The sequence below is a fragment of the Chiloscyllium punctatum genome, chromosome 13, assembly GCF_047496795.1.
Source record: "Chiloscyllium punctatum isolate Juve2018m chromosome 13, sChiPun1.3, whole genome shotgun sequence".
Lineage (NCBI taxonomy): Eukaryota > Metazoa > Chordata > Chondrichthyes > Orectolobiformes > Hemiscylliidae > Chiloscyllium > Chiloscyllium punctatum.
Window position 1 is genome coordinate 78,550,158 of NC_092751.1, and position 25,000 is coordinate 78,575,157.

The 25,000-nt window shown below is 42.0% G+C and overlaps 1 protein-coding gene across 1 annotated transcript in view; it reads right to left on the bottom strand.

Annotated features, from left to right (window-relative positions):
* The window catches only part of bms1 (BMS1 ribosome biogenesis factor), a 110,810-nt gene that overhangs the window by 75,886 nt on the left and 9,924 nt on the right, over positions 1-25,000 (bottom strand). Inside the window, exons 5-9 of the mRNA XM_072582918.1 lie at positions 22,382-22,570; positions 18,814-18,956; positions 17,936-18,057; positions 14,517-14,713; positions 12,447-12,586 (exon numbers count right to left, since the gene is read on the bottom strand). Coding sequence (XP_072439019.1) covers positions 12,447-12,586; positions 14,517-14,713; positions 17,936-18,057; positions 18,814-18,956; positions 22,382-22,570 — 791 coding nt within the window. The remainder of the gene's footprint in view (positions 1-12,446; positions 12,587-14,516; positions 14,714-17,935; positions 18,058-18,813; positions 18,957-22,381; positions 22,571-25,000) is intronic.

Here is a 25,000-nt window from a genome sequence, read left to right on the forward strand (position 1 = left end):
TTCGGGCAAAAGCCCTTCATCAGGAATACAGGCAGAGAGCCTGAAGGGTGGAGCTTCAGGCACTCTGCCTGTATTCCTGATGAAGGGCTTTTGCCCGAAACGTCGATTTTACTGCTCCTTGGATGCTGTCTGAACTGATGTGCTTTTCCAGCAACACTAATCCAGTGTCAGAAATAAGAGCGATGAACTTAGAATATGGATCAGTACTTGGGACTATGTGGTTGCGGCCATAACGGTGACGTGGGTTTCACAGGGGCAGGAATGCTTGCAGGGTTTACAGCGTTTAAAAAGAACAGGGAGGGTGGAAAAAGAGGAGGGGGTGTAACATTGCTAATCAGAGACCGCATCACAGCTACAGAAATGAATGCTGTTGAGGAAGGTTTGTCCACTGAGTCAGTATGGGTGGAAGTTAAGAACAGGAAGGTACCAGCCACCTCAATGGGGGTTTTCTACAGATCCCCTGATAGCAGTAGGGAAATCAAAGAACTCATAGGCTGGCAGATTCTGGAAAAATGCAAATGTAGCAGGGTTGTTATGGGTGACTTCAATTTTCTCATTATTGACTGGAACCTCCTTAGTGCAGATGGTTTGGATGGAGCCGTTATTGTCAGGTGTGTTCAGGAGGATTTCCTTACTCAGTATGTGGACAGGCCGACAAGGGGAGAGGCCATTTTGGATTTGGTGCTTGGCAATGAGCCAGGACAGGTGTCAGTTTTTGTGGTGGGAGAACACTTTGGTGACAGTGGCAGCAGTTAGCAAGGGAAGATATTTGATTGGGGAAAAGGAAATTATGACACTATCAGACAGGAATTGGGAAGTACAGATTGGGAGCAATTGTTCCACAGAAAGAGCACATCAGACATATGGAGACTGTTTAAGGAGCAGTTGTTGCGAGTGATACACAAATTTGTTCCTCTGAGACAGGCAAGAACGGGTAAGATTATGGAGCCTTGGATGACAAGAATAGAGGAGATTCTCGTCAAAAGAAAGAAGGCAGCTTACCTAAGGTGGAGGTAGCAAGGATGTAATACAGCTTTACAGGATTACCGGCTTACTAGAAAAGAGCTTATAAATGGACTGAGAAGAGCCAGGAGGGGACATGAAAAAGGCTTGGCAGGAAGGATTAGGGAGAACCCAAAGGCATTTTACTCATATGTGAGGAATAAGAGAATGATCATGGAGTAGGTAGGGCAGTCAGGAGTAGCGTAGGGAACTCATGCGCGGTGTCTGAGCAGATAGGGGAAGCCCTAAGTAAGTTTTTTTGCATTGGTTTTCACTAAGGAAAGGGACCTTGTTGTGAATGAGAGCTTTGAGGAGCTGGGAAGCAGGTTTGAACAGATCAAGATTGGTGAATTGCAAAATCTTAATTTTGCAAACATTAAGATTGATAAGTCCCCGGGGCCAGACCAGATTTATCCTAGGTTGCTCCGGGAAGTGAGAAAGGAGGTTGCTAAGCCAATGTCGAAGATCTTTGCTTCCTCACTCTCCAAGGGAGTCGTTCCAGAGGATTGGAGGGAGGCGAATGTTGTTTCTCTTTTCAAGAAGGGCAATGGGGAAATCCCTGGCAATTACACACCAGTCAGTCTTACATCTGTTGTCAGCAAGGTCTTGAAAAGAATTCTGAGGGATAGGATTTATGACTATTTGGAAAAGCTTGATCATGGCTCACAAGTCTTATTGAGTTGTTTGAGGAGGTGATGAGACAGATCGACGAAGGTCGAGCAGTGGATGTGGTGTACATAGACTTCAGCAAGGCATTTGATAAAGTTGCCCATGGTAGGCTCATTCATAAAGTCAGGAGGTATGGGATACAGGGAGATTTGGCTGACTAGATTCAGAATTGGTTGGCTGACAGAAGACAGAGGGTGGTTGCAAATGGAAAGTATTCTGCCTGGAGGTGAGCAGTGTGTGTTGCCCTGCAGGACTCTGTCCTTGGGCCTGATCTATTTGTAGTTTTTACAAATGACTTGGATAAGGAGGTTGAGGGGTGGGATAGTAAATTTGCAGATGACACAAAGGTTGGAGGTGCCGATGATAATATCAAGGGCTATTGCAGGCTGCAGCACAACATAGACAGGACGCAGAGCTGGGCTGAGAAATGGCAGATGGAGTTCAACCTGAATAAATGTGAAGTGATGCATTTTGGAATGTCAAACTCAAATGTTGAATATAGGATTAAAGACAGGATTCTTGAGAGTGTGGAGGAACAGAGGGATCTTGGTGTTCAAGTGCATAGATCCCTCAAAGTTGCCACCGAATGGATAGGGTTGTTAAGAAAGCATACAGTGCTTTGGCTTTCATCAACAGGGGAAGCGAGTTTAAGAGCACGAGGTTTTGCTACAGCTCTACAAGTCCCTGGTGAGACCACACTTTGAATATTGTGTCCAGTTCTGGTCGCCCTACTATAGGAAAGATACAGAGACTTTGGAGAGAGTGCAAAGAAGGTTTACCAGAATGCTGCCTGGACTGGAGGGTTTGCCTTACGAAGAGAGATTGACTAAACTCAGACTTTTCTTTCTGGAGAGGAGGAGGTATACCTGGTTAAGGTATACAAGGTAATGAGAGACATGGATAGAATCAATAGCAGATTTTTCCCCAGGGCAGGATTGACTGGCACGAGGGGTCATCGTCTTAAGATATTAGGAGCAAGGTATAGAGGAGACATCAGAAGTAGGTTCTTTACGCAGAGAGTTGTGAATGCATGGAACACGTAGCCAGCGGTGGCGGTGGAAGTGGAAGCCGAGTCATTAGGGACGTTTAAGCGACTGCTGGTTATGCACAAGGACAGCAGTGAATTGAGGGGTGCTTAAGTTAGGTTATTTTATTTTAGATTAGGAATAATCTTCGGCACAACATCGTGGGCAGAAAGGGCCTGTCCTGTGCTGTACTTTTCTACGTTTAATGTGTATAAAGAATATATTTCAAAAACTAATGAACATATTTCAACAAATCTTGGTAAACACCTTACGGCCTAAGGGATAAATAATTACTATTTGACAAAGATTCTGACTTTGGAATATTTTGATGAATCAATTGACATAGGGAGATAGGACAAGTTGACAATATTTTTCAGACTTTCCTAAGTTGTTTGATTTCAAATTTAGCCAATTGTTTTAGGATGTTGTAGATTGCCTCAGCTGCTGCAGCACAATTTGTCACAGATGTCAAAATGGAACAGAATTTTCACTGCAGATTTTTGATGTGAATTCGCCTGCAACATAATTAGTGAGATGGAAGTTTATTATATTTATATTTTTCACTTTTGCAATTATAACATCAATAACACATTTAAAAAGCCTCAAGAAATAAATTAACATCGCAGCACTTTGCACTTTGCAAATTGCACAAGTTAGCAAAGGACTTGTAATCAGTTTTTGCATCTTTAATCACTTTCAATGGTAAATCCCGGCTCTATGTATGTTAGACAGTATCTTCACTATCCTTACTATTTAGGAAGTAATCAACCATCTGCCTAAAAGAACTGAAAAGAGAGCTCCCTAGCTATTTTCAAGACAGTGAGCTTATGTCAGTGATTTCATAAAATCTCTTTCCAATCACTGATAACTTGCACTGTGTCACTTCAGACGATTCCAGGATTAAACTATTGTGGAAACTTGAACAAGTAAATACAACAAAACGTGTATCTATGCGTTTACGACTCCTTTCCACCTCACATGCTACATCAAGATTGAATAAAGCTTTTTGTGTCATTTAGTTCTGAAAGTTATTACATAAATATTTATACTGGGAAAAGAGAACAAAAAAAGCTGCAAGGTCTCAGTCCCTGTCAAATCACTATGATTTCCTGTCTTCACTTGCACGAAAGCCATATCATTTTAAGTACAGATCAATTAAATATTGATGAGACAATCAATGATTTTCAGTGTACTTTTCTAAATTCTCTTCCTGAGCTATTGATACCATCCCTCTCCTAAGGAGTATCAAATATTGGGGAATTAACATACCAAATGGAGAAGTTCAATTAGTTCTAGACAGTAGCATCTCCCATTTACAGCATCATTGACTATTTCTTTAAACAAACCACATTTAAAACAAGCATGCTTTCATTTGATAACAAATTGCAGTAACAAATTGCATACCAAACCAGAATCTCTGTTCATGAGCAAAAAGTAACAGTAATTGATTATAATTTTCCAACAGCTGATCAATTGTAAATCACACATTAATGTCTGGGCGACACAGTGGCTTAGTGGTTAGCAGCGGGTTTGATTCCAGCCTTGGGCAACTCTCTGTGGAGTTTGTACATTCTCCTCTTGTCTGTGTGAGTTTCCTCCAGATGTAGTGGTTTCCTCCCACAATCCAAAGATGTGCAGGTTAGGTGAATTGGCCATGCTAAAGTGCCCATAGCAGTCAGGTATGTGTAGGTTTGGTGCATTAGTTAGGAATAGATGTAGAGTATTAGGGTCAGAGAATGGCCTGGGTGGATTACTCTTCGGAGGGTTGGTGTGGACTTGTTGGGACAAATGGCCTGTTTCCACACTGTAGGGATTCTACTTTTTTTTTAAAGGAAAAGACAGACTCGTAAGTCCACACTAGTTTTTGGGCTCCACTTTCAAGGAGCTATAAACCTGCACTCCAAGATCTCTCTGTTCAGCAACACTCCCTGGGAACTTACCATTAAGTGTATAAGTCCTGCTAAGATTTGCTTTCCCAAAATGCAGCTCCTTGCATTTATCTGAATTAAACTTCATCTGCCACTTCTCAGCCCATTGACCCATCTGGTCAAGATCCTGTTGTAATGTGAGGTAACTCTCTTCGCTGTCCACTACACCTCCAATTTTGATGTCATCTGCAAACGTACTAACTATACCTCTTATGCTCGCATCCAAATCATTTATGTAAATTACAAAAAGTAGAGGACCCAGCACCGATCCTTGTGGCACTCCACTGGTGACATGCTACCAGTCTGAAAAACAACCCTCCACCACCACCCTCTGTCTTCTATCTTTGAGCCAGTTCTGCATCCAAATGGCTAGTTCTCCCTTAATTCCATGAGATCTAACCTTGCTAATCAGTCTCCCATGGGGAACCTTGTCGAACGCCTTACTGAAGTCCATATAGACCAAATCTACCCCTCTGCCCTCATCATTCCGCTTTGTGACTTCTTCAAAAAACTCAATCAAGTTTATGAGACACAATTTCCCATGCACAAAGCCATGTTGACTATCCCTAATCAGTCCTTGCCTTTCCAAATACATTACATCTTGTCCCTCAAGATTCCCTCCAACAACTTGTCCACCACCGACATCAGGCTCACTGGTCTATAGTTCACTGGCTTGTCCTTACCACCCTTAAACAGTGGCATCACGTTAGCCAACCTCCAGTCTTCCAGCACCTCACCTGTGACTTACCGATGATACAAATATCTCAGCAAGAGGTCCAGCAATCATTTCTCTAGCTTCCCACAGAGTTCTAGGGCACACCTGATCAGGTTCTGAGGATTTTTCCACCTTTACGCATTTCAAGAAATCCAGCACTTCCTCCTCTATAATCTGGACATTTTGCAAGAGATCACCATCTATTTCCCTACAGTCTATATCTACCATATCCTTTTCCACAGTAAATACTGATACAAAATTACTCGTTCAGTATCTTCCCTATTTTCTGCGGCTCCTTACAAAGACTGCCTTGCTGATTTTTTGAGGGGCCCTATTCTCTCCCTAGTTAACCTTTTGTCCTTAACGTATGTGTAAAAACCCTTTGGATTCTCCTTAATTCTATTTGCCAAAGCTATCTCATGTCCCCATTTTGCCCTCCTGATTTCCCTCTTAAGTATACTCCTACTTCCTTTATGCTCTTCTAAGGATTCATTCGATCTATCCGGACTACACCTTACATATGTTTCCTTCTTTTTCTTAACCAAACCCTCAATTTCTTTAGTCATCCAGCATTCCCTATACCTACCAGCCTTCCCTTTCACCCTAACAGGAATATACTTTCTCTAGATTCTCGTTGTCAGTCAGTAAAGGAAACCAAATTTTAAGGGGAAGAGGCAGGATTTGAGATTTATCATATCAGCCATGTTTTCAGTGAACGGCAAAATCAGTCGTTTGAATGGCCTACTTCTGCTCCTGCATCTTTTGGTCAAGTTTCTATATCCTCCATCAATACCGTAATGACAATTGGTCACAGTACTCTAACTGCAGGCTTGCCAAAGTTCTTGACAAGGTTGAAATCTGACTTTTAAATCGAAAAGAGTCCAACAAATAAACCATCCTAAAGAGAAAAAGCTTTGCTCTGGAACACTTTTGACCTCTGTTGAAAGAGAGATTTGACCTCGCAGTTCTACGACAGCACTGCAGGAGCTCCTCACAGACCCAGGCTCAACTATCTGCAGTTGCTTCCTCAATAACCAGCCTTCCCAAGGTCTAAAGTGGGGCTATACATTGATGACTGCAGTGCTCAGTACCGTGTGTAATGCCTCAAGTAAAAAAGCAAACTGTCTCTCCATACATTAAGGTCAAGGCAACACCAAGATTTGATATGTGACGAGTAACATTCACACCGCATGGTGGCATGTGATGACCAACTTCAACAAGAGAGTCTTGTAAAGACCAGTAATTATTTTTGGATAATGTAATAAAAATAGGAGAAGATGCTGCTTTAAGTTCAGCAAAACGTGTAAGAAATTATTTGCAGTTTTAAAATAAGTTACTGGAGCACATTGCATATTCAACATGTCGCCGAACTGAAGCAGTAAAGAGGAAATCCAGCCAAATCTGCCTGTTCACAGCAACCCTGCCTAGAGACAGTCTTTTGATTAGCTTTTCAATTAGCACCAGTTGTTCTGAGTTCAGGAGAGCTCAACATAGGAACACAATCATCTCATTAGTCACTTTAATACAGACCTGGGTGGGGGGGTGGAGTAAAATAAAAACAAAAAAATACAAGTCCCAGAAGTTTGTAGATCAACATCTCTCACTCTCTTTCTTCTCTGCTTCTGAAAAGTTGTCCTTTCCAATATTGTCAAAAGAGCAGAGAAAAACTTCACTCAGAATTGCTGAAAGATGACGGAACATCACAGCAAAAGAACAACTTCCGGTCCAATCAAACAATCAGTAAACTAAAGGTCATTGTGCAAACAACAGCGAGACATCAAAGAAAGAAAAGGGGCTAGTAAACCAACCCATCTAGCTTTGTGATTATGGACTGGGAATCCCAAATTGTGTTCCTGTGACTATTAATATTTCCCTCTACTCATAACATTTGTCAGTTTATCTTTGGAATACACTCTCAGAAACAAAGTTTTAAAAGGGGTGAAATATAAATTACATAGATTAGCAATCCTGCCCTTTTCTTCTCTTACATTTCTACAGTTGCACATTTGTAATTCATCTGATCTGCTTCTCACTGTTGATTATAAATGCGATTATAATACATACAGTTTTTTTTATTATCTGGCACCTTTGGGACCAAGAATGTGCTGATTAATTAATTATTCGAGCTAGTCAAGAGGTCCACATAATCAATGTTAAAACACACACTAAGTAATGGAAACGTAGTGTAGGAGATAATGCACATTACTTTATTTTCAATGTAAATCACTGAAATAGTAATGCAACTTTGCCTCAAATGGAGAAAAACTTACTGTAGATAGCCTTTTCACACTCACTGTCAACTGACTACCCAATCATTATGGTATTTGAGAGGAAATTGACTCAAAATTGAATCAACTGTTAATGCGGCAACTCGATTGAACAAGTATCTTTACAATGAGATAAGTAAATTGAATAATTATAATAATAGGACAAAGTTACAGTAAACTTTGCAATATTCAAGGTACACACTTTTTGCCAGTTTATCAAGAGTGCCTATTCATATCGGTTAAAACAAAGTTTGCTGTAATTAGTTTCTTATTAATGGAGATAAACCTAGTGTGCATAATCTTTTAACTTAGAGAGTTAAGTAGAATTGCAATTCAGTGGTTGACTTGGGAAAAAGCAGGGTTTGATTTGCATCGCATGACGCCCAGAGTCATTAAAGCCTAAGTATCCCTTCACAGCGTTACTGCCACTAAATCCTTTGTCAGCAAAAGTCACTGTTGAAATTTCAATGAGCCATCAATATAAATTCCACAGTTGGTGAAGCAAACCACAGACTGGGTATTCAGTGCATATTGGCTCACTTCCCAATTCCCTCGTCACCAAGATGGATGCAGGTTAAACATTTAAGAAGTTCTTCATAGTTCAAAACAAAGCTTACTTGATCAGCATTATACCCAAGAGTCCTTCACAATTGGCACACTCTGGCTACAAGATGAATTGAAGCAACTCATCAAGGCTCCTTTGGCAGTATCTCACAACTCCACAACTTTGACCTCAGAAAGTCAAGGATACAAGGTACACAAAAATACCATCTCCTCTGAGCTCCCCCACAGGTCACATACTATCCTGCCTGGCACATGATTTAACCAAAGCCTTCATCACCACTCAGTCAAAAATGCACCTTACTTTACCTCTGTCACCATACAAACAGCAGAGGTGAAAGAGACATCTCATCACCACTTTCTCAAATCAAGAACTGGCCTTGTCAACAATGAAACCCCAGCACAAACACTTAATAAAAGCAGGTATTTCAAAAGTGACTTAATAAAAGCAGGTATTTCAAAAGTGACTTAATAAAAGCAGGTATTTCAAAACTAGCAGGATTCAGTTTGAAAAGGTAGAGCTTAAGGATGGATTGGAGGGTGGAATGTCATAGCGCTGAGCCTATTAGTGACCCACATTAGACTCATACAATTAACAGTGCCATCCTCCTGTTGTTATTGAATGTAATATATTCCTCAATACTTCGGGTCCAATCCTGATCATCTCATAACCTTATCTCCATAATGACTACTAGATCATTTTTATTTACTTTAATGTGCGCTATCAATTGAATTATTTTGTTATGACTGTTGCACAGAGATTCACAGCTTTTAGATTTGTTGTTAGTTATCTTGACAATGTCGAGTTTGGCTGTGAGTTTATTTCTCCATTCTTTTCTCACTGCTAATCTCCAACCCTCATTTCTCGTCAGGCTACCATCCCCACTTACATTGCCTCCAGATATACCATATCTTTCCACATTTGATCCCATCTCCCCATTTTCTAGTTTAACACACTCTTTACTTCCCTGGATACGCAAGCATACAGGCTCCAAGGCTATTTAGATGCATATTATCCCATCAATACAGTACAGATGCCAACAGGTCAAACACATGAACTTAGGTCTTCCACTACAGGGAGAGAATAGGTCCCCTTAATTATCAGCACGGCTGTCTATGTGTGGAGTCACAGAAGATACAGGAGATTTTTAATGAATAGTTCTCCTCAGTTTTTACTGAGGAGAAAACCATGGATGTTAAGGAAATAAAGAAAACAAGTGAGGATGTTTTAGACCACAAACAAATTACCATGGAGGCCTTAAAGTGCATTAATGGTGGCTAAATACCTGGGCCAGATAAAGTCCATCGTCGGACATTGTGGGAGGCTAGAGAAGAAATTGCAGAGGCCTTTGCAAAGATATTTGCTTCATCTTTAGCCACTGGTGAAGTTCCAGAAGACTGGAGGGTGACTAATGTTGTTCCATTGTTTAAGAAAGGAGCAAAAACAAGCCAGGGAACTCCAGGCCAGTGAGCCTGACATGATGGTAGGCAGTTGCTGAAGAGGATACTGAGGGACAGGATCGACCAACATTTGGATAGTCAAGGTCTGATTAGGGATCGTCAGCATAGATTTGTGCGCAGGAAGTGATGTCTGACAAATCATTTAGAGTTTTGCGAAGAGGTTACCAAGAGGATAGATGAGGATAGAGCAATGCAAGTTGTCTATATGGACTTTAGTAAGGCCTTTGACAAGGTCCTGCACAGCAAGCTAGTCATGAAGATTAGGTCGCATAGGATCCAGGGAGAGCTACCTAATTGGATTCAAAATTGGCTCAATGGTAGGAAGCAGAGGATGATCATTGAAGGTTGTTTCTTATACTGGAGGCCTGTGACTAGTGGTGTGCCACAGGGTCAGTGCTGGGACCTTTGTTATTTAGTATTTACATAAATGATCTGGTTGTGAATGTACAGGGCATGATTAATAAGTTTGCAGATTATACAAAATTAGGAGGTATTACTGATAGCAAGGAAGGTTATCAAAAATTACACAGGGGTCTTGATCAGATGGGGAAGTGGAGTACAAGTATATTGTTCATTTTAAGCGGCATCACAGGTAGACCGGGTGGTGAAGGAGGCATTTAGCGTGCTGGCTTTCGTCGGTAAATGCACTGAGTATAGGAGTTAGGATGTTAGTTACAGTTGTGTAAGTAGTTGGTGAGGCCATGCTTGGAGTATTGTGCACAGTTTTGGTCACCCTGTTATAAAAAGACATAGGTAAACTGGAAAGAGTGCAAAGAAGATTTATGAGGATGCTGCCAGAACTAGTAGGCCTGAGTTGTAGGGAGAGGTTGGCCAGGATAGGACTTTATTCCTTAGAACATCAGAGAATGAGGGCTGAACTTATTGAGGTGCACAAAATCATGAGGGCCAGTTTGGGCTGAAGGCCTATTCACGTGCTGTATTACTCTGCCAGGCTTTGAGCCACATATTCATTTTTCTAATTTTATGTAGCCTATGCTAATTTGCATGCAGCTCATGTAATCATCTATACATCAGAACTGAAAGCTTATATTTTTAATTTTCTGCCGATCCTTTCTGTTGACTCGCTGTTGTCTTTTCTTAAGTATCCTTATTGTTGCTACTTAAGTTTTAATATCATACAAAATTAGTGATTAAGAATAAAAAAAGACTTTTACCACTCAGCAAACAGCTTGCTCCTTTTGCCCATAGTGTTCAGGGATGTGTAGGCTAGGTGCATTAGTTAAGGGAAATGGAGAGTAGGGGAATGGGTTTGGGTGGGATACTCTGACCTTCAGAGGGTCGGTGTGGACTTGTTGGGCCAAATGGCCTGTTTCCACACTGTAGGGATTCTATGATTCTACAATCAGTTCCAATGAATTTAGTTCTGCCGAGGGTGAAATCCTTTTCTCACTTGGTTCTTTTGGTAATGTTGTCTGCCTGTTTTGAAGTCCTCACTTTTCCCATTCATAAACATGAATAAACTGCCTGTTCCTCTCGGTGGTGCCCAATGCCTATCTCAGAATACTTTACTCAACTGCTCCTGTAGATGATCTTCACTCATCTACTCTTCTAAGAGATGCTGACTACCTGCCACAGAGTCATCACGTCATCAACTCCTCAAGGTGATATTAACTACTTGACTGGTGATTCTTTTCTCACCCACTTCTGCAAGTAATGCAAACTGTCACAGTATCCTTTCTTCCTCTTCAAGGTGATACTGTCAGAGTTCTTGTGCCACTCACTCCTCAAGGTGATGTGGACCTCCTGCTCTGGGTACCTCACATCACACGCTCCTCCCAAAAGTTTATTTTTATATTTGCTCATGAGATATGAACAGCACAGGCTGAGCCACCACTTCCTATCTCTAAATGCTCAGGGAGTAGTTCACAAAGATGAGAATGGTAGTTTGCCTTTCCTAAAGGACATCAGTGAACCAGATGGGTTTTCACAATAAATCAACACAGTGGTTATGTGGTCTGGATTACTAGTCCAGTGATTTTACCTTTAGCCCTTATCTAAATACAAGAAGACCTGAACAATATCCAGGTTTGAGCTGAAAAATTGCAAGGAACATTTGCACCATACAAGTGCCAGGCAGTGACCATTTCCATAAAGAGAGAATCTAACCATCGTCCTTTGACATTCAGTGGGTGTTACCATTATCAGAAACTGAACCAGCCATATAAACAGTATCGAAAAGTGTAGGTCAGAGGCTACGAATCCTGCAAGTAACTCACCTCCTGACTCCCCAAAGACAGTCCACCATCTAAAAGTCAGGAGCAGGACGGAATATGCCTGGATAAGTGAACCTCCAACAACACTTAAGAAGCATGGCACAATCCAGAATAAAGCAGCTCACTTGATTGTTTGTGAATGTGGTGCCATTCACAAATTCTTTTCACCACCAATGCCCGATAGCAGCAATGTATACCATCTATAAAATGCATTACGGAAATTCACCAAGTCAGAACCATGCAAACTCATAGCTACAGCTATTTAGAATGATAACAACAGCAGATACATGGGAACACAACTTGCAAGTTCCCTTCCAAGTCATGCATCATCCTCACTTGGAAATATATTGTTATTCCTTCAGTGGCACTACATCAAAATCCTGGAACTTTCTTCCTAACAACGTTGTGGATCTACCTGAAGAACACTGACAGCAGCAGTTCAAGGTTTTAGCTCACCATCACCTTCTCAATAGGCAACTAGGAATGGGTAATAAATGTTGACCCAGCCAACCACAACCATATCCCATTTTCTTTTCTGGGGGAAAAAAAAAGTAGATTGAAATTGAATTGAGGTTTCTACCTACCCACTTTCTTCCAATTCCTCAGATGCAAGTGGCTTTGAGTCCACGAAAAGAGAGACTTTGCTAGATGCCATCTTGGTATCAATGGTGCTGCGTGTTGCGACGAGACTCTGCACCAAATCGTAGTTTGGCCTTTGTTCTTCCTACAAATGAGACATTTTCTTTTATAAATTTATATTAACAAATTATCTATGGTTCTCTTAACAGAGTGATGAGATAAGTGATTAGTCTATTGTATAACAACAACGCAATTTTCATAGATAACATATTTAGATAATTAAAAAAACAAGGTACTCGATAGGGGCATTAAAACAAAGTAGGACAATGATTCAGATGAGAAAATTCTAGAGCATACCACGAAGATCTAGTCAAGACTACAACTTAAGAGAATTGTATGTAGTTCTGGTCCCCTCACTTAGAAAGAATATACTTGCCATACAGGAAACACAGTGGGGATTCACAGACTGAATTTCTGACATGGTGGGACTGTCCTGTGAGAAGATATTAAGATGAGGCCTGCATTGTCTGGAGTTCAGAAGAAGGCAAAGTGTTGGGCTCAGTGGTTAGCACTGTAGCCTCACAGCCCGAGGGAACAGGTTTTGATTCCAATCTCGGGTGACTGTATGCATTATGCACACTCTCCCTGTGTCTTTGTGGGTTTCTGTCAGCTGTTTTGGTTTCCTCAATAAGTCCAAAGATGTGCAAGTTAGGTGGATTAGGCATGGGAAATGGAGGGTTCAGGGGACTGTTTGGGCGGTGGGGGGGCTCTGGGTTTGATGCTCTTTGGAGGTTTCATGTGGACTTGATGAGCCACATGGCCTACTTCCGCACTGTAGCGGAACAAATGTGGGAAAAACTCTTAGGAATAGGCAAATGGATACAAAAAGGATGTTTCTCCTGTTGGGTCCAAAATTAGGGTGTACAGTTTCAGGATAAAAGGCAAGCTCACAGGATAGTGAACCTTGAGAATTTTCCATCCCAAAGGGCGGAGAAAGCTCAGTCATTAAGTGAAGTCACAACAGAACTTGACAAATTTCTACTGATGACATCAATGAATATAGGAATGGTACAGGAACATGATCAGCCATGATACAAAATGGTGGAGTAGGCCGGAGGGTCTCAATAGTGTCCTCCGACTCCAATGTTCCTATATTCTTCTCAATGTAAGTTTCTTTATCTCTCAATGGATGCTACATCATGATGTATCATTAGACTGCATTCGATATTTCACTCTTGGTCTTTCTGCAATTCAGGCCTTCCTCCCTTATCCATGTCATAAATGTCTAAACTACTAACTTTATAACAGTTAAGGAGTGCAGGAAAGCAAGAGGTAGACACGGGATATTAAGGAGGTGGCTGAGAAGAAATCATATACAAGACCGAAAAAGCTGAAGATTAGGGGCAACTGGAAATGGTGCTTGAGGCAGAGATTTGAACCTGCAGCAATGAAGTGTGATTGAAGTACTTGAGGAAGGGGCATGAAGAACTGAGAGCCTTTAAAAGAAGTTTGGATACAAACTATCTAATTTCTCAAGGAGATTGTGTCCATGAAACCTTATTTACTGCTTTCACGTGAAGTGGTAAGGACTGAGATGGAGGAAAGGTAGTAGGAATGGCTCGCGGTGGAAATGTGGGCATAAGATAGGAGATTCAAAGAGCTAATGAAGATTCCAATTGATCCATTGCAAAGTCAAGAAAGGAGAGAGTGAGTGAAGAACAACAGGCGACAGAAATACAGTCGGTTCTAATATAATGTGATAGTTCCGTCCTCATCGATCTTGCATCATCTAAAACAATCACCCAATAGCCACGCCATTTAAGCTAATGGGGTTGGAATCCAGCATGTTGGAAAGTGTGCATTCATGCCCTATAACAAGAGGACCATTTTTCATTTTTGTCATGTTAAGTAGGATATCAATACTATTTACCAGGTCACATCTCAAAGTGTTCTTCAGCCATGTATTGGAGGGCTGACAGCAACCATCAAAATGTTTCATGGGATAGTAGGGAACCTACAACACTGGCAAGAAAGAACACAATGAAATATAGAAGACCTAAGATGTACTATATTACCTCCTCCTCACGGTCCATATGGCTCCCACCAAGATCAATATATACAGCGTCCTTATCATAAACAATACCCCCAACACCCGACATTGGGGCATAGATCAGCTTTTCTTTCTCATGCAGGGAACGTTTCTTCTGCTGCTCCGGGAGGGGGCAGGGATCTGGAAGGAAACCAACTTCATTCAATGTGAAGTCACCCACACCTAAAAACAAAAACACAGTTTTAAATTTTCAGATTGTGTCTGTACATAAACCAGAGTAAAGACATAAAGAATGAATAGTTCAAACATACTGCACTATCACAGAACAAGAATCGTTACAGTGTTTCATCAGGAAAGATGGTTAAATGTCAAAAACAAGCGAGCAAACCTACATTCAGAACCTGAACTACAAATCTTCTCAAAACTCACTGTCAATTGTGACGCTTTAATACGCTATTTTGTCCTTTTTTTTGGAAGAGAGAGGCTTTAAGGCAGGGGGTTCCAAGAAGATTCAAAAAAGTCAACAGCTTTGGAGGCACTGGGACTTTCTTCAAAACAATGCAAGCAGTCAGGATGGGTTGCGGCCAGCTCTCACAGACCAGAACTTCTAATTTTTTTAGTTGCTATGGGAGTTTCAGTAGGGCAGAAGTTGCTGGAGTTTGGAAGTAGAAGCAGCTACCTTTTCCCTCTCTCAGCTACGGCTAGAAGCTGGGTTACCTGCGAGACAGACATATTTTTCTGAATTTGCCTTTTTACCAAGGGGTGTGTTTTTGGGATGTTACTACATTGGAACAGTTAATCACTAATAATTACTGCATCTATTTTTCTCTAAAGTTTTCGAATTGAGTTAAGTCATACTAAGTTGCTTGTTTTGTTGCATTTAAAGTAGCGTTTAAATAAATTGTGTTTTGCCTAATGTACAGTAGTTTGACCAATTGAATTGCAACTGGAACATGTTACATTGCATTCGGCTTTGCCTTTAAAATAAGAAAATGCTATTGATTAGGCTGCCTTCTTCAGGTCTGATCTGACCCATAACACAACTTTACACGTTTTGCATTTGAAAGGACAAAAACATCATTCACCCCTGTTCTCGTCTTCCGTGAAAGTCGAGATTCAACCACTGCCAAAGACCCTCAAAGTGGTGATTAATTTCACTTTAACTGTTTGTAATTTTCTCTTCTACCCTGAGGTGAAGGATAAATTCTGAGATCAGTTTCAATTTGGGAGACTGAGGGACAATCTCATTGAGAAATTCAAAGACCCAGCACAGACCAGTTTTTCGACTTGGATTCAAAAGGCTACATCGCAAAAGGTTCTTCTCTGAGGGTTGAGTGTCTTTGGAACTCCTGACAAGAGACAGCTGGGAGGGCAGAATCCTTGTACACATTTAAGGCTTAATCAGAAGGGAATCAAGGATTGTGGGTGAAGGGTGGACAAGTGGACATAAAGTGTGGTGGATCAACCATGATCATACCGAATGGCAGAGCAGGCTCAAGGAGCCAAATGGCCTTATACCTGTCCCGATTTCTCACAGAATTATGGCAATGACTAGAACATTGCATGCAATTCTGGAATCAACATTATAGGAGCGTGATTGCACTGGAGAGGGTCACAGACAATTTACCTGGGCTAGAGAATCTTAGTTATAGAGTCATAGAGATATACAGCAAGGAAACAGACCCTTTGGTCCAACCCATCCATGCCGACCAGATATCCCATCTCAATCTAGTTCCACCTGCCAGCACCCGGCTCATATCCCTCCAAACCCTCCTATTCATATACACATCCAAATGCCTCTTAAATGCTGCAATTGTACCAGCCTCCACCACATCCTCTGGCAGCTCATTCCATACTCGCACCACCCTCTGTGTGAAAATGTTGCCCCTTAGGTCTCTTTTATATCTTTCCCCTCTCACCCTAAACCTCTGCCCTCTAGATCTGGACTCCCTGACCCCAGGGAAAAGACTTTGCCTATTTACCCCACATAATTTTATAAACCTATATAAGGTCACGGCTCAGCCTCTGACGCTCCAGGGAAAACAGCCCCAGCCTGTTCAGCCTCTAGAGACAGGTTGTTTTCCTTGCAGCAGAAGAGATCATAGGGTGACACAATTGAAATGCATAAAATTATGGGGGCCATAGATTTGAGATAAGGAGGAGGTGGTTTAGAGGGAATGTGATGAAAATATTTTTCATCCAGATGGTGGGAATCAAGACAGGCAGCGACAGCGTGAATTCACATTGAAATCACTCATCTTTCCTTCACGGTTAGCTGGCATATTACAAGATTTAAATATTGTAAAGCCACTTTAACGGCAACTAAGTGAAGGAAGGAGGCAGGGCGGTAGCTATATATGTGTGGACACCATGGAAGTGAAGGCGAGGCACATTGTTGCAGGGGGTGTAGTTATACACACCGGTCCTGTGTGTGTGTGCACCTATGTGTGATTGGCGGAATGTCTGGAGAAGATAGTCAGTGAGTGTGATTCAACTGGTGGTAATTCAGTATGGGTTTGTTCGGGGTGGGGGTCAAGTTCAAAGCTTAAGCAGCTTTTAATTCCTCCCACATTTCCTGTCTATCTGATCAGACAAGTTTCAGGCCCCCTCTGTAAATCTCAAGCTCAAACTCAATTCTGCTGATTTTTATGAAGGTTTTCAGACACTAGCCAATTGCCAGAAAATGAAACTTCTAATAGGCAATTGCTGCATTGTTAGAACATGAAGACTTCCTCGCGTCTCGATCTGCATCATGCATCCAGTGCATATCAGTCATCAACTATCCAGACTCCGGAAGATATGGAACATTCTTCGGTATTCATAGTCTCTGATCAATTGAATTTTCAATTCCTTTACCAGGTAAGGATGACAAGGGAATATGAATCAATGATGTATAAATGGAGTTGAGGCAGAAATTGAATGTAATCTTATTAGGAACGGACTGTTCAATATTAGTCAATGTCCCAACATCGCAGTTGAAGCTGCTGCTTCACAGGGAACCAGAGTTGACCTCAGACTAATAGTTTTGCCCTCCCATATCCCATGGCCAAAGAAATCATTCATCATATTCTAACTGCTCAAGCCAAGAACAACAAAATAAGACTAAATACAATATACAATCTGTTTACCATAACTGTCCTTTTTAAAATACAGAGACCTCTCCCACTGAGTGACAAACTAAAGAATGACACTGAACACACATGGATCTATAACAACGGGAGTTGCCTGACAATGTTTAAGTTCCAAACTCTGACCAGACTCTCATTTGTAGAGTCTGCTGATGACTCAAGTCTCGAGTTGCCTTAAGGCGGCAAACAGAAGCCTTGTCTTTATGTGCAATGTCAGCTGAGAGATTGCACCCTCTCTCTTCTGGCTTGTACAGTTCATTTCCTCATAAGACACAACTAAACCCGTAAACAAATTTCAATGAATTTTGAGAAATACCTGGAATATGAATCTGACTGTTGTTCTTGAGGTATGTCCCACGCAGGTACCCATATAATGAAACTTTACGGTCACACTTTTGGTTTTTGCGTATGTCCTCAGGATTGGTCAGATCTTCCATTCTGAAATAACAGCAGCATGACTTAGTTCTGTCCACACTTTATCACTCCGAGTACATGTTGGTGCATTGCAATGTTTGGATGGGCTGGCAATAGCATTTGTTACAGTCACGTACTTACTGACAAATTCCAGGCAATCTTGCAATTTTAGATCATTTCTATCTATGAACTTTGAGAAGAGGTTTACACCATGGGGGTCCACAGGAATCCATAACAGACATATAGCTTCCTGGAGAAGCAAAGCACTTTCTCTTTAATATGAACATGTGGAGGTTTGGAATAATGGAGAAAAGGAAGATATACTCCAGACTTAAATATTAACCAGCTCTTGAACCAGCTCCTACTGCATTAAAATAGATGCAGCACAAAAGCAGCCCAATTCCCAGCACTGACACCTCCTCAGACAGAATAGCTGTTCAATTCCTTCCAAAGGAAGCCCCATAATTCAAAGGGAGCCTCGTATCTTACCTCTAACAGTGGGGTTCTTTGGCTGCTCTAATCGAACTTGGTGCAATTTTGCACAATGCCAAAATATTCTATGTACATTACCTTCTCTATTCTTAGCACAAATGTTTTCCCTAATCAATACTAAGATATAAGCCCAATTTTGAAAATCATTCTTCCCAGTCTCATTTCCCCGCTCCCCCCCTCCCCCCACCCCACAACAACTTTAATCCAGAATCATGTAGACATTACATCCTGGCTCTCCAACCTGCACGTCTGTAGTTCTCCATCTTTAAAGAAAAATCTTTAACCTACCTGTCAGCCAAAACATATGGATGTGCCATTTGCCACACCAGTGGCCGGAACTTCATCACAGAAATAAATCGGCCCAGGTTGTGAATTTCCTGTTTCTGATATTCTCCATGAACCATACCCGAGAGGTAAAACAGCTTAGCACCCTAGAAAATCAAAAAAATGCCACTGTCATTATTAATAAAATGTAGGCACTGGCAGTCAGAAGAGTTTGTGAGGCAGTGCCTCACTTACCGTCACATTGCAAGCTGTACAATTTTCTTCATACAATGTGTAGCCCACCTAATGTACTGACACACAAAACCAGATGGTGTCATGACATTCCATGCAATGCAAACGGATTTATTTTCAATGGAAGAATCAGTTGTTGAACTGTAAGTTGGAGTTGATCCTTTCCCCTACCGTCAGATTGCTCCCATGAACAGCTCTCCCTTCCTCAAGTAATAGAAACAATGCTGAGTTTAATTATGGCAGCTGCAGTGTAACATCAGACAAGATAAATCAGACCCAGGGAAGACCATTCTGAGGATGTATCTATCCACTATACCAGTTTCACAGCCAGTAAAACCAGAGACAGAGTTTGGCAGTTTTATAAAAATGATTAAATCTGTTCAGTGAGAATATTTACAAGGAATCACTGCAATCAAGTAACTTTTAAAAGTAACGCACCATATATTTACCTTTATGTATCATTTTTGTTAAATTTCAGAGTATGTTCCCAACACAAGCTTCCATTTGAATGGCCCTGGAAGCCACTTAGAATGACAACAAATGGTAACCTTGACAGAGACATCCGTATGTCAGGAAGGAATAAACAGAAAACAAACTGGATAGATTTGGCAATGCTCACTACGGCCAAAACCCCAGTTATGACCTAGATACTGGATGTTGTCAGTCTTATCTGCTCAGACAGGCAGTCTCAGGAAATTACAGATAACCTGCCTTCTCTGATTCCATGAGTTCAAAATTGGCCAATACACCCATTGTACAACCTGCATAATCTGTCACGTGGGGCAGGTGGTAACTGAAGTGTCAGATCAATTGGCTGCTTTAAGGTTTGTACATTCCTTCTGATACCTCGCCTTTGCCTCAGGTTTTCCAAAAGAAATCTCAACCACAGAATCACAGAAGTGTGATGAGGCCACTATTTTATCCATCAGATTTGCAATGACTCATTTAATGAGCATGACTACTAAGCACTAATCTCCCGCTTTTTCCCTCATACTCTTGCACATTACTTTTATCCAAATACTCATCCAATGCTCTCTTGAAAGCCTTTACTGAAACTGCCTCCACCACATTTCAAGACTTACTGAATGAAAATATTTTTGCCTCACATCAGTCTTGCCTCTATTGCATAACACTTTAAATCAATGCCCTTTTGCTTTTGTTCCTCTATCCACCTCACTCATTACTTTGAAAAGATTACTTACAATGTGGAAACAGGCCCTTCGGCCCAACAAGTCCACACCGACCCGCCGAAGCGCAACCCACCCAGACCCATTCCCCTAACACTACGGGCAATTTAGCATGGCCAATTCACCTGACCTGCACATCCTTGGACGGTGGGGGGAAACCGGAGCACCCAGAGGAAACCCATGCAGACACGGGGAGAATGTGCAAACTCCACACAATCAGTCGCCTGAGGCGGGCATTGAACTCGGGTCTCTGGTGCTGTGAGACAGCAGTGCTAACCACTGTGCCACCGTGCCGCCCACGGTTAGGTGAATTGGCCATGCTAAATTGCTTGTAGTGTCAGGTGAAGGGGTAAATGTAGGGAAATGGGTCTGGGTGGGTTGCTCTTCGGGGGGTTGCTGTGGACTTGCTGGGCCGAAGGGCCTGTTTCTACACTAAGTAATCTAATCTGATCTAATCCCAGTCCCATGTTCCTAACCATGCCAAGTTCATTTACCTTCCCCGTTAGGCCTCTTGCATTGAAATAAATGCAGTTGATCAGTCCTACCTTGTTCTCTGTTTTGTACTGCCTGCCCTGACTGTTTGACTTGATCCTTTTCCCAACTGTTCCAGTCTCAAATTGATCTCTTTCCTCACTATTTCCCTGGGCCCCATCCCCTACCATACTAGTTTAAATCCTCCCGAGCAGGTCTAGCAAATCTCCCTGCGAGCATATTCATCCCCTTCCAATTCAGGTGCCATCAGTCCTTCTTGTACAGGTCACTTCTACTCAGAAGAGATTCTAATGATCCAGAAATGTGAACCCTTCTCCGCTACACCAACTCCTCAGCCACATATTCATCTGTTCTATCCTCCTGCTCCTCCCCTCACTAGCTCATAGCACCAGGAGTAATCCAGATATTACTACCTCTGAAGACCTCCTTTTTAAATTCCTGCCTAACTTTCTATATTCTCCCTTCAGAATCTCATCCTTTTCCCTTCGTATAGCGTTGGTTCCAATGTGTATAATGACCTCCTGCTGGGCCCTCTCCCCTTTGAGAACATTCTGCACACTCTCTGAGCCATCCTCGATCCTGGCATCAGGAAGGCAACACACCATTCTGATTTTTCACTGCTGGCCGCAGAAATGACTGTCTGTGCCTCGGACTTAGAAAGTCCCCTATCACAATCAATTGTTTGGACCTCAACGTACCCCTCATTACATTAGAGTCCATCTCGATACCAGAAACTTGGCTGTTCGCGCTACATTCCCAAGAGTCTATCATTCCCTACATTTTCCAAAACAGCATACTTGTTTGAGGTGGGGTTAGCCACAGGAGACTCCTGCACTACCTGCCTACCTCTCCTACCTTTCCTGGAGTTCACCCATCTACCTGACTGTATCTGTAGCTTTTCTCCCTTCCTATAACTGCCATCCATCACACCCCCCAGCTCTTGTAAATTTGTCATTGCCTCTAACCCCAGCTCCAGCCGATCCACGCGATCTGATAGGATTCACAACCAAACATACTTCCTGCAGACATAATCATCAGTAACATGGAAACTCTCCCTAAACTCCCACATCCAACAAGAAGAGCACATCATTCTACTGAAGGACATCTTGGCTCCTTCACAATCTAGAGACCCAAAAAAAAAGCACTGCCTTATGCTCTAAAAAAAGACAGTGCTCCAGGCTAACTTTGTACTTATGATTTATATTTTAAAAATTTAATCAAGAGACAGATCTCAATAAAACAAATAATCAAGAAAGAACCCACTCTACTCAGTGCTGTCGATTTATAGCAAGTTTACATTTAAAAAACTATACATTTACCTGTTCCTGTGCTGTGAGCTCTCCCATCAATTTCTTCCAAGATCAGCTGTGAATTTTGCTGTTTGTTAATTTTTCCTGGACATACATGAACTCAAACAGCAAAGGCAGCAACTGTGCATATTCACTGCTGTGTCAGTTAGTAGTGGAGCTTTCTTTCTCTCTCTCTCTCCCTCATTAACCATGTCATTGCTGCCTTTTGTCGGTCTTCCTCCTTTTAAAAGTGCCTTTGCATGAATCTAATTTAGAGCTTTCTTGGTTGCCATAGCTCACTGCCCCATAACTACGTGCGCCTATTTGCAAGGCTTATTCAGTGCTTTGATCACTATCCCTCCCTGCTTATACCTGATAGACCTCTGTCCAGAACCGGTGCTTCAGTCTTTTCTTGGTCTTCTTCAGCTGTTTGTTGTTTTTGAAGGTGTCTAAATGGGTGAGGACCCCCATGATTTTGGGAAAGCCATGAACTTGACAGATGTTCAGGAACTCAAATGTCTCCATCTCAAAACCAAAGCTCGCATCAGTCAGCATTAAAACCTGAAGGATAGAGATTCACTTAGTCCAGAATGGCTGTAATAAAGTCATTATTAAAGTTTCCTGTACATTCCACTTACCATTTGTTATATTTTCATGAATTAGTGCTTATTGAGGTATGGCATCTCAAGAATGTTGCATTACTACCAGCTACTTGATCATCACTTGATTAGCAAAATGCTTCCTGCACACTTGTTTCATCTCAGAAGAGGAGCCCACCATCTAAGAAAACATTGGTATTTTCCAGAACCACAACCTGCCTGAGACATCTGACCCAAAACTGCTGCAGAGTCATTTTTAATCTTTGCCCACTCTTCCACCTAATTGAGACACTCAAACTACACCATATTTTAAATCTGCTCCATACAATCTGTTAAACGGGTTTTGTAAATCCTTTTTCAACAAGAAAAGAAAAACATAATTGGAATCTTCAAACCTTCATAAAATGCAGCATACCAAAAATTCCACTCACACCAGGTCTCTCTCATTCCCCACTCTCTTGTATAGCTGCGATTCCCAACCAAAACTGGCTGCTAGTCCAACAATGCAATGAGGGGGGGTAAGAGGGGAGGGGGGAAAGGGGGGCAGAGGTGGGGGAGGGGGAGTGAGGGGGGGGAGAGGAGGGGGGGAGGGTGAAAGGGGGAGAGGGGGAGGAGGAGGGGGAGGAGGGGGGGAGGAGGAGGGGAGGAGGAGGGGGGAGGAGGGGGGGAGGAGGGGGGGGAGGAGGGGGGGAGGAGGGGGAGGGGGAATCTTATTGAGATTTACAGAATATGTAGAAGGCTGGATAGGATGGAAATTAAAAAGATAGTAGGAGAAGCTGGGACTGAAGGCACAGCCTCAGGATAAAGGGATGACTCTTTAGAATGGAGTTGAGGAGAAATTTCTTCAGTCGGAGGGTGATGAATCTATGGAAGCCATGGTCACAGAAGGCAGTGGAGGCCAAATCATTAAGTGCACTTCAGACAGGTAGGTTCTTGATTAATAAAGAACTCAAAGGATAGTATTAAAGCCAAAGAGGAGGCTTATTCATTGGCCAGAAAAAGCAACGCACCTGAGGACCCAGAGAAATTTAAAATTTAGGACAGGACAAAAAGGGTTTAATTCGGAAGGGGAAAATAGAATATGAGAGTAAGCTTGTTGAAAGCATAAGAACTGACTGCAAAAGCTTCTATAGATATGTGAGGAGAACAAGACAGGTGAAGACAAATGTAGGTCCCTCACAGTTAGAATCAAGTGAATTCATAATGGATATCAAAGAGATAGCAGACCAACTGGATCTGTCTTCACTGAGGACGGCACAAATAACATTCAGAAATGCTAGCAGATACAGGGTCAAGCAGAAAGGAGGAATGGAAGGAAATCCTGATTCATTAGGAAATGGTACTCGGGAAATTGATGGAATAAAACCCAATAAATCACGAGGGCTTGATGCTCTGCATCCCAGAGTACTTAAAGAAGTGGCTCTAGAAATAGTAGAGGCATTGGTGATCATTTTCCAGCATTCTATAGATTCTGGAAGAGTTGCAATGGATTGAAGGGTAGCTCATATAACCCTTTGGAAAAGGGGGGAGAGAGAAAATGGGCAATTATAGACTGTTTAGCCTGACATCGGTGGTGGGGAAAACACAATTAAGGATGTAATAACTGAGCATTTGGAAACAGTGACAGGATCGATCCAAGTCAGCATGGATTCACTAAAGAGAAATCATGCTAGACAAATCTTCTGGAAATGTTCGAGGATGTGAGCAGCAGTGTGGACAAGGGTGAATCCAAGGATGTTGTATATCTGGACTTTCAAAAGGCTTTTGACAAGGCCCCACACAAGACATTAGTGAGGAAAATTAAAGCTCATAGTATTGGAGGTAATGTATTGACATTGAGAACATGTTGGTAGTCACGAAGCAGAGTTGGAATAAACGGGTCCTTTCCAGAGTGGCAGGCAGTAGCAAGTGGGGTACCTCAGTGCTCAGTGCTGCCATCCCAGCTGATATTAACAAATTGGATGAAGGAATTGAATCCAAATTTGCAGGCGATGCTGAACTGGGTGGCAGTGTGAGCTGTGAGGAGAATGGGGGCATAGCTTTAAATTAAGGGGGGGTAGATATAGGACTGATGTTAGGGGTAGGTTCTTCACTCAGCGAGTCGTAAGTTCATGGAATGCCCTGCCAGTAGCAGTAGTGGACTCTCCCTCTTTATGGGTATTTAAGCTGGCATTGGATAGGTATATGGAGGATAGTGGGTTAGTGTAGGTTAGGTGGGCTTTGATCGGCGCAACATCGAGGGCCGAAGGGCCTGTACTGCGCTGTATTCTTCTATGTTCTATGTTCTATGTTCTAATGCAAGAGACTGCAGGTGACTTGGACGGGCTGGCTGAGTGAGCAAATACTTGGGCAAACGCATTAGAATGTGGTTAAATGTGAGGTTAACCATTTC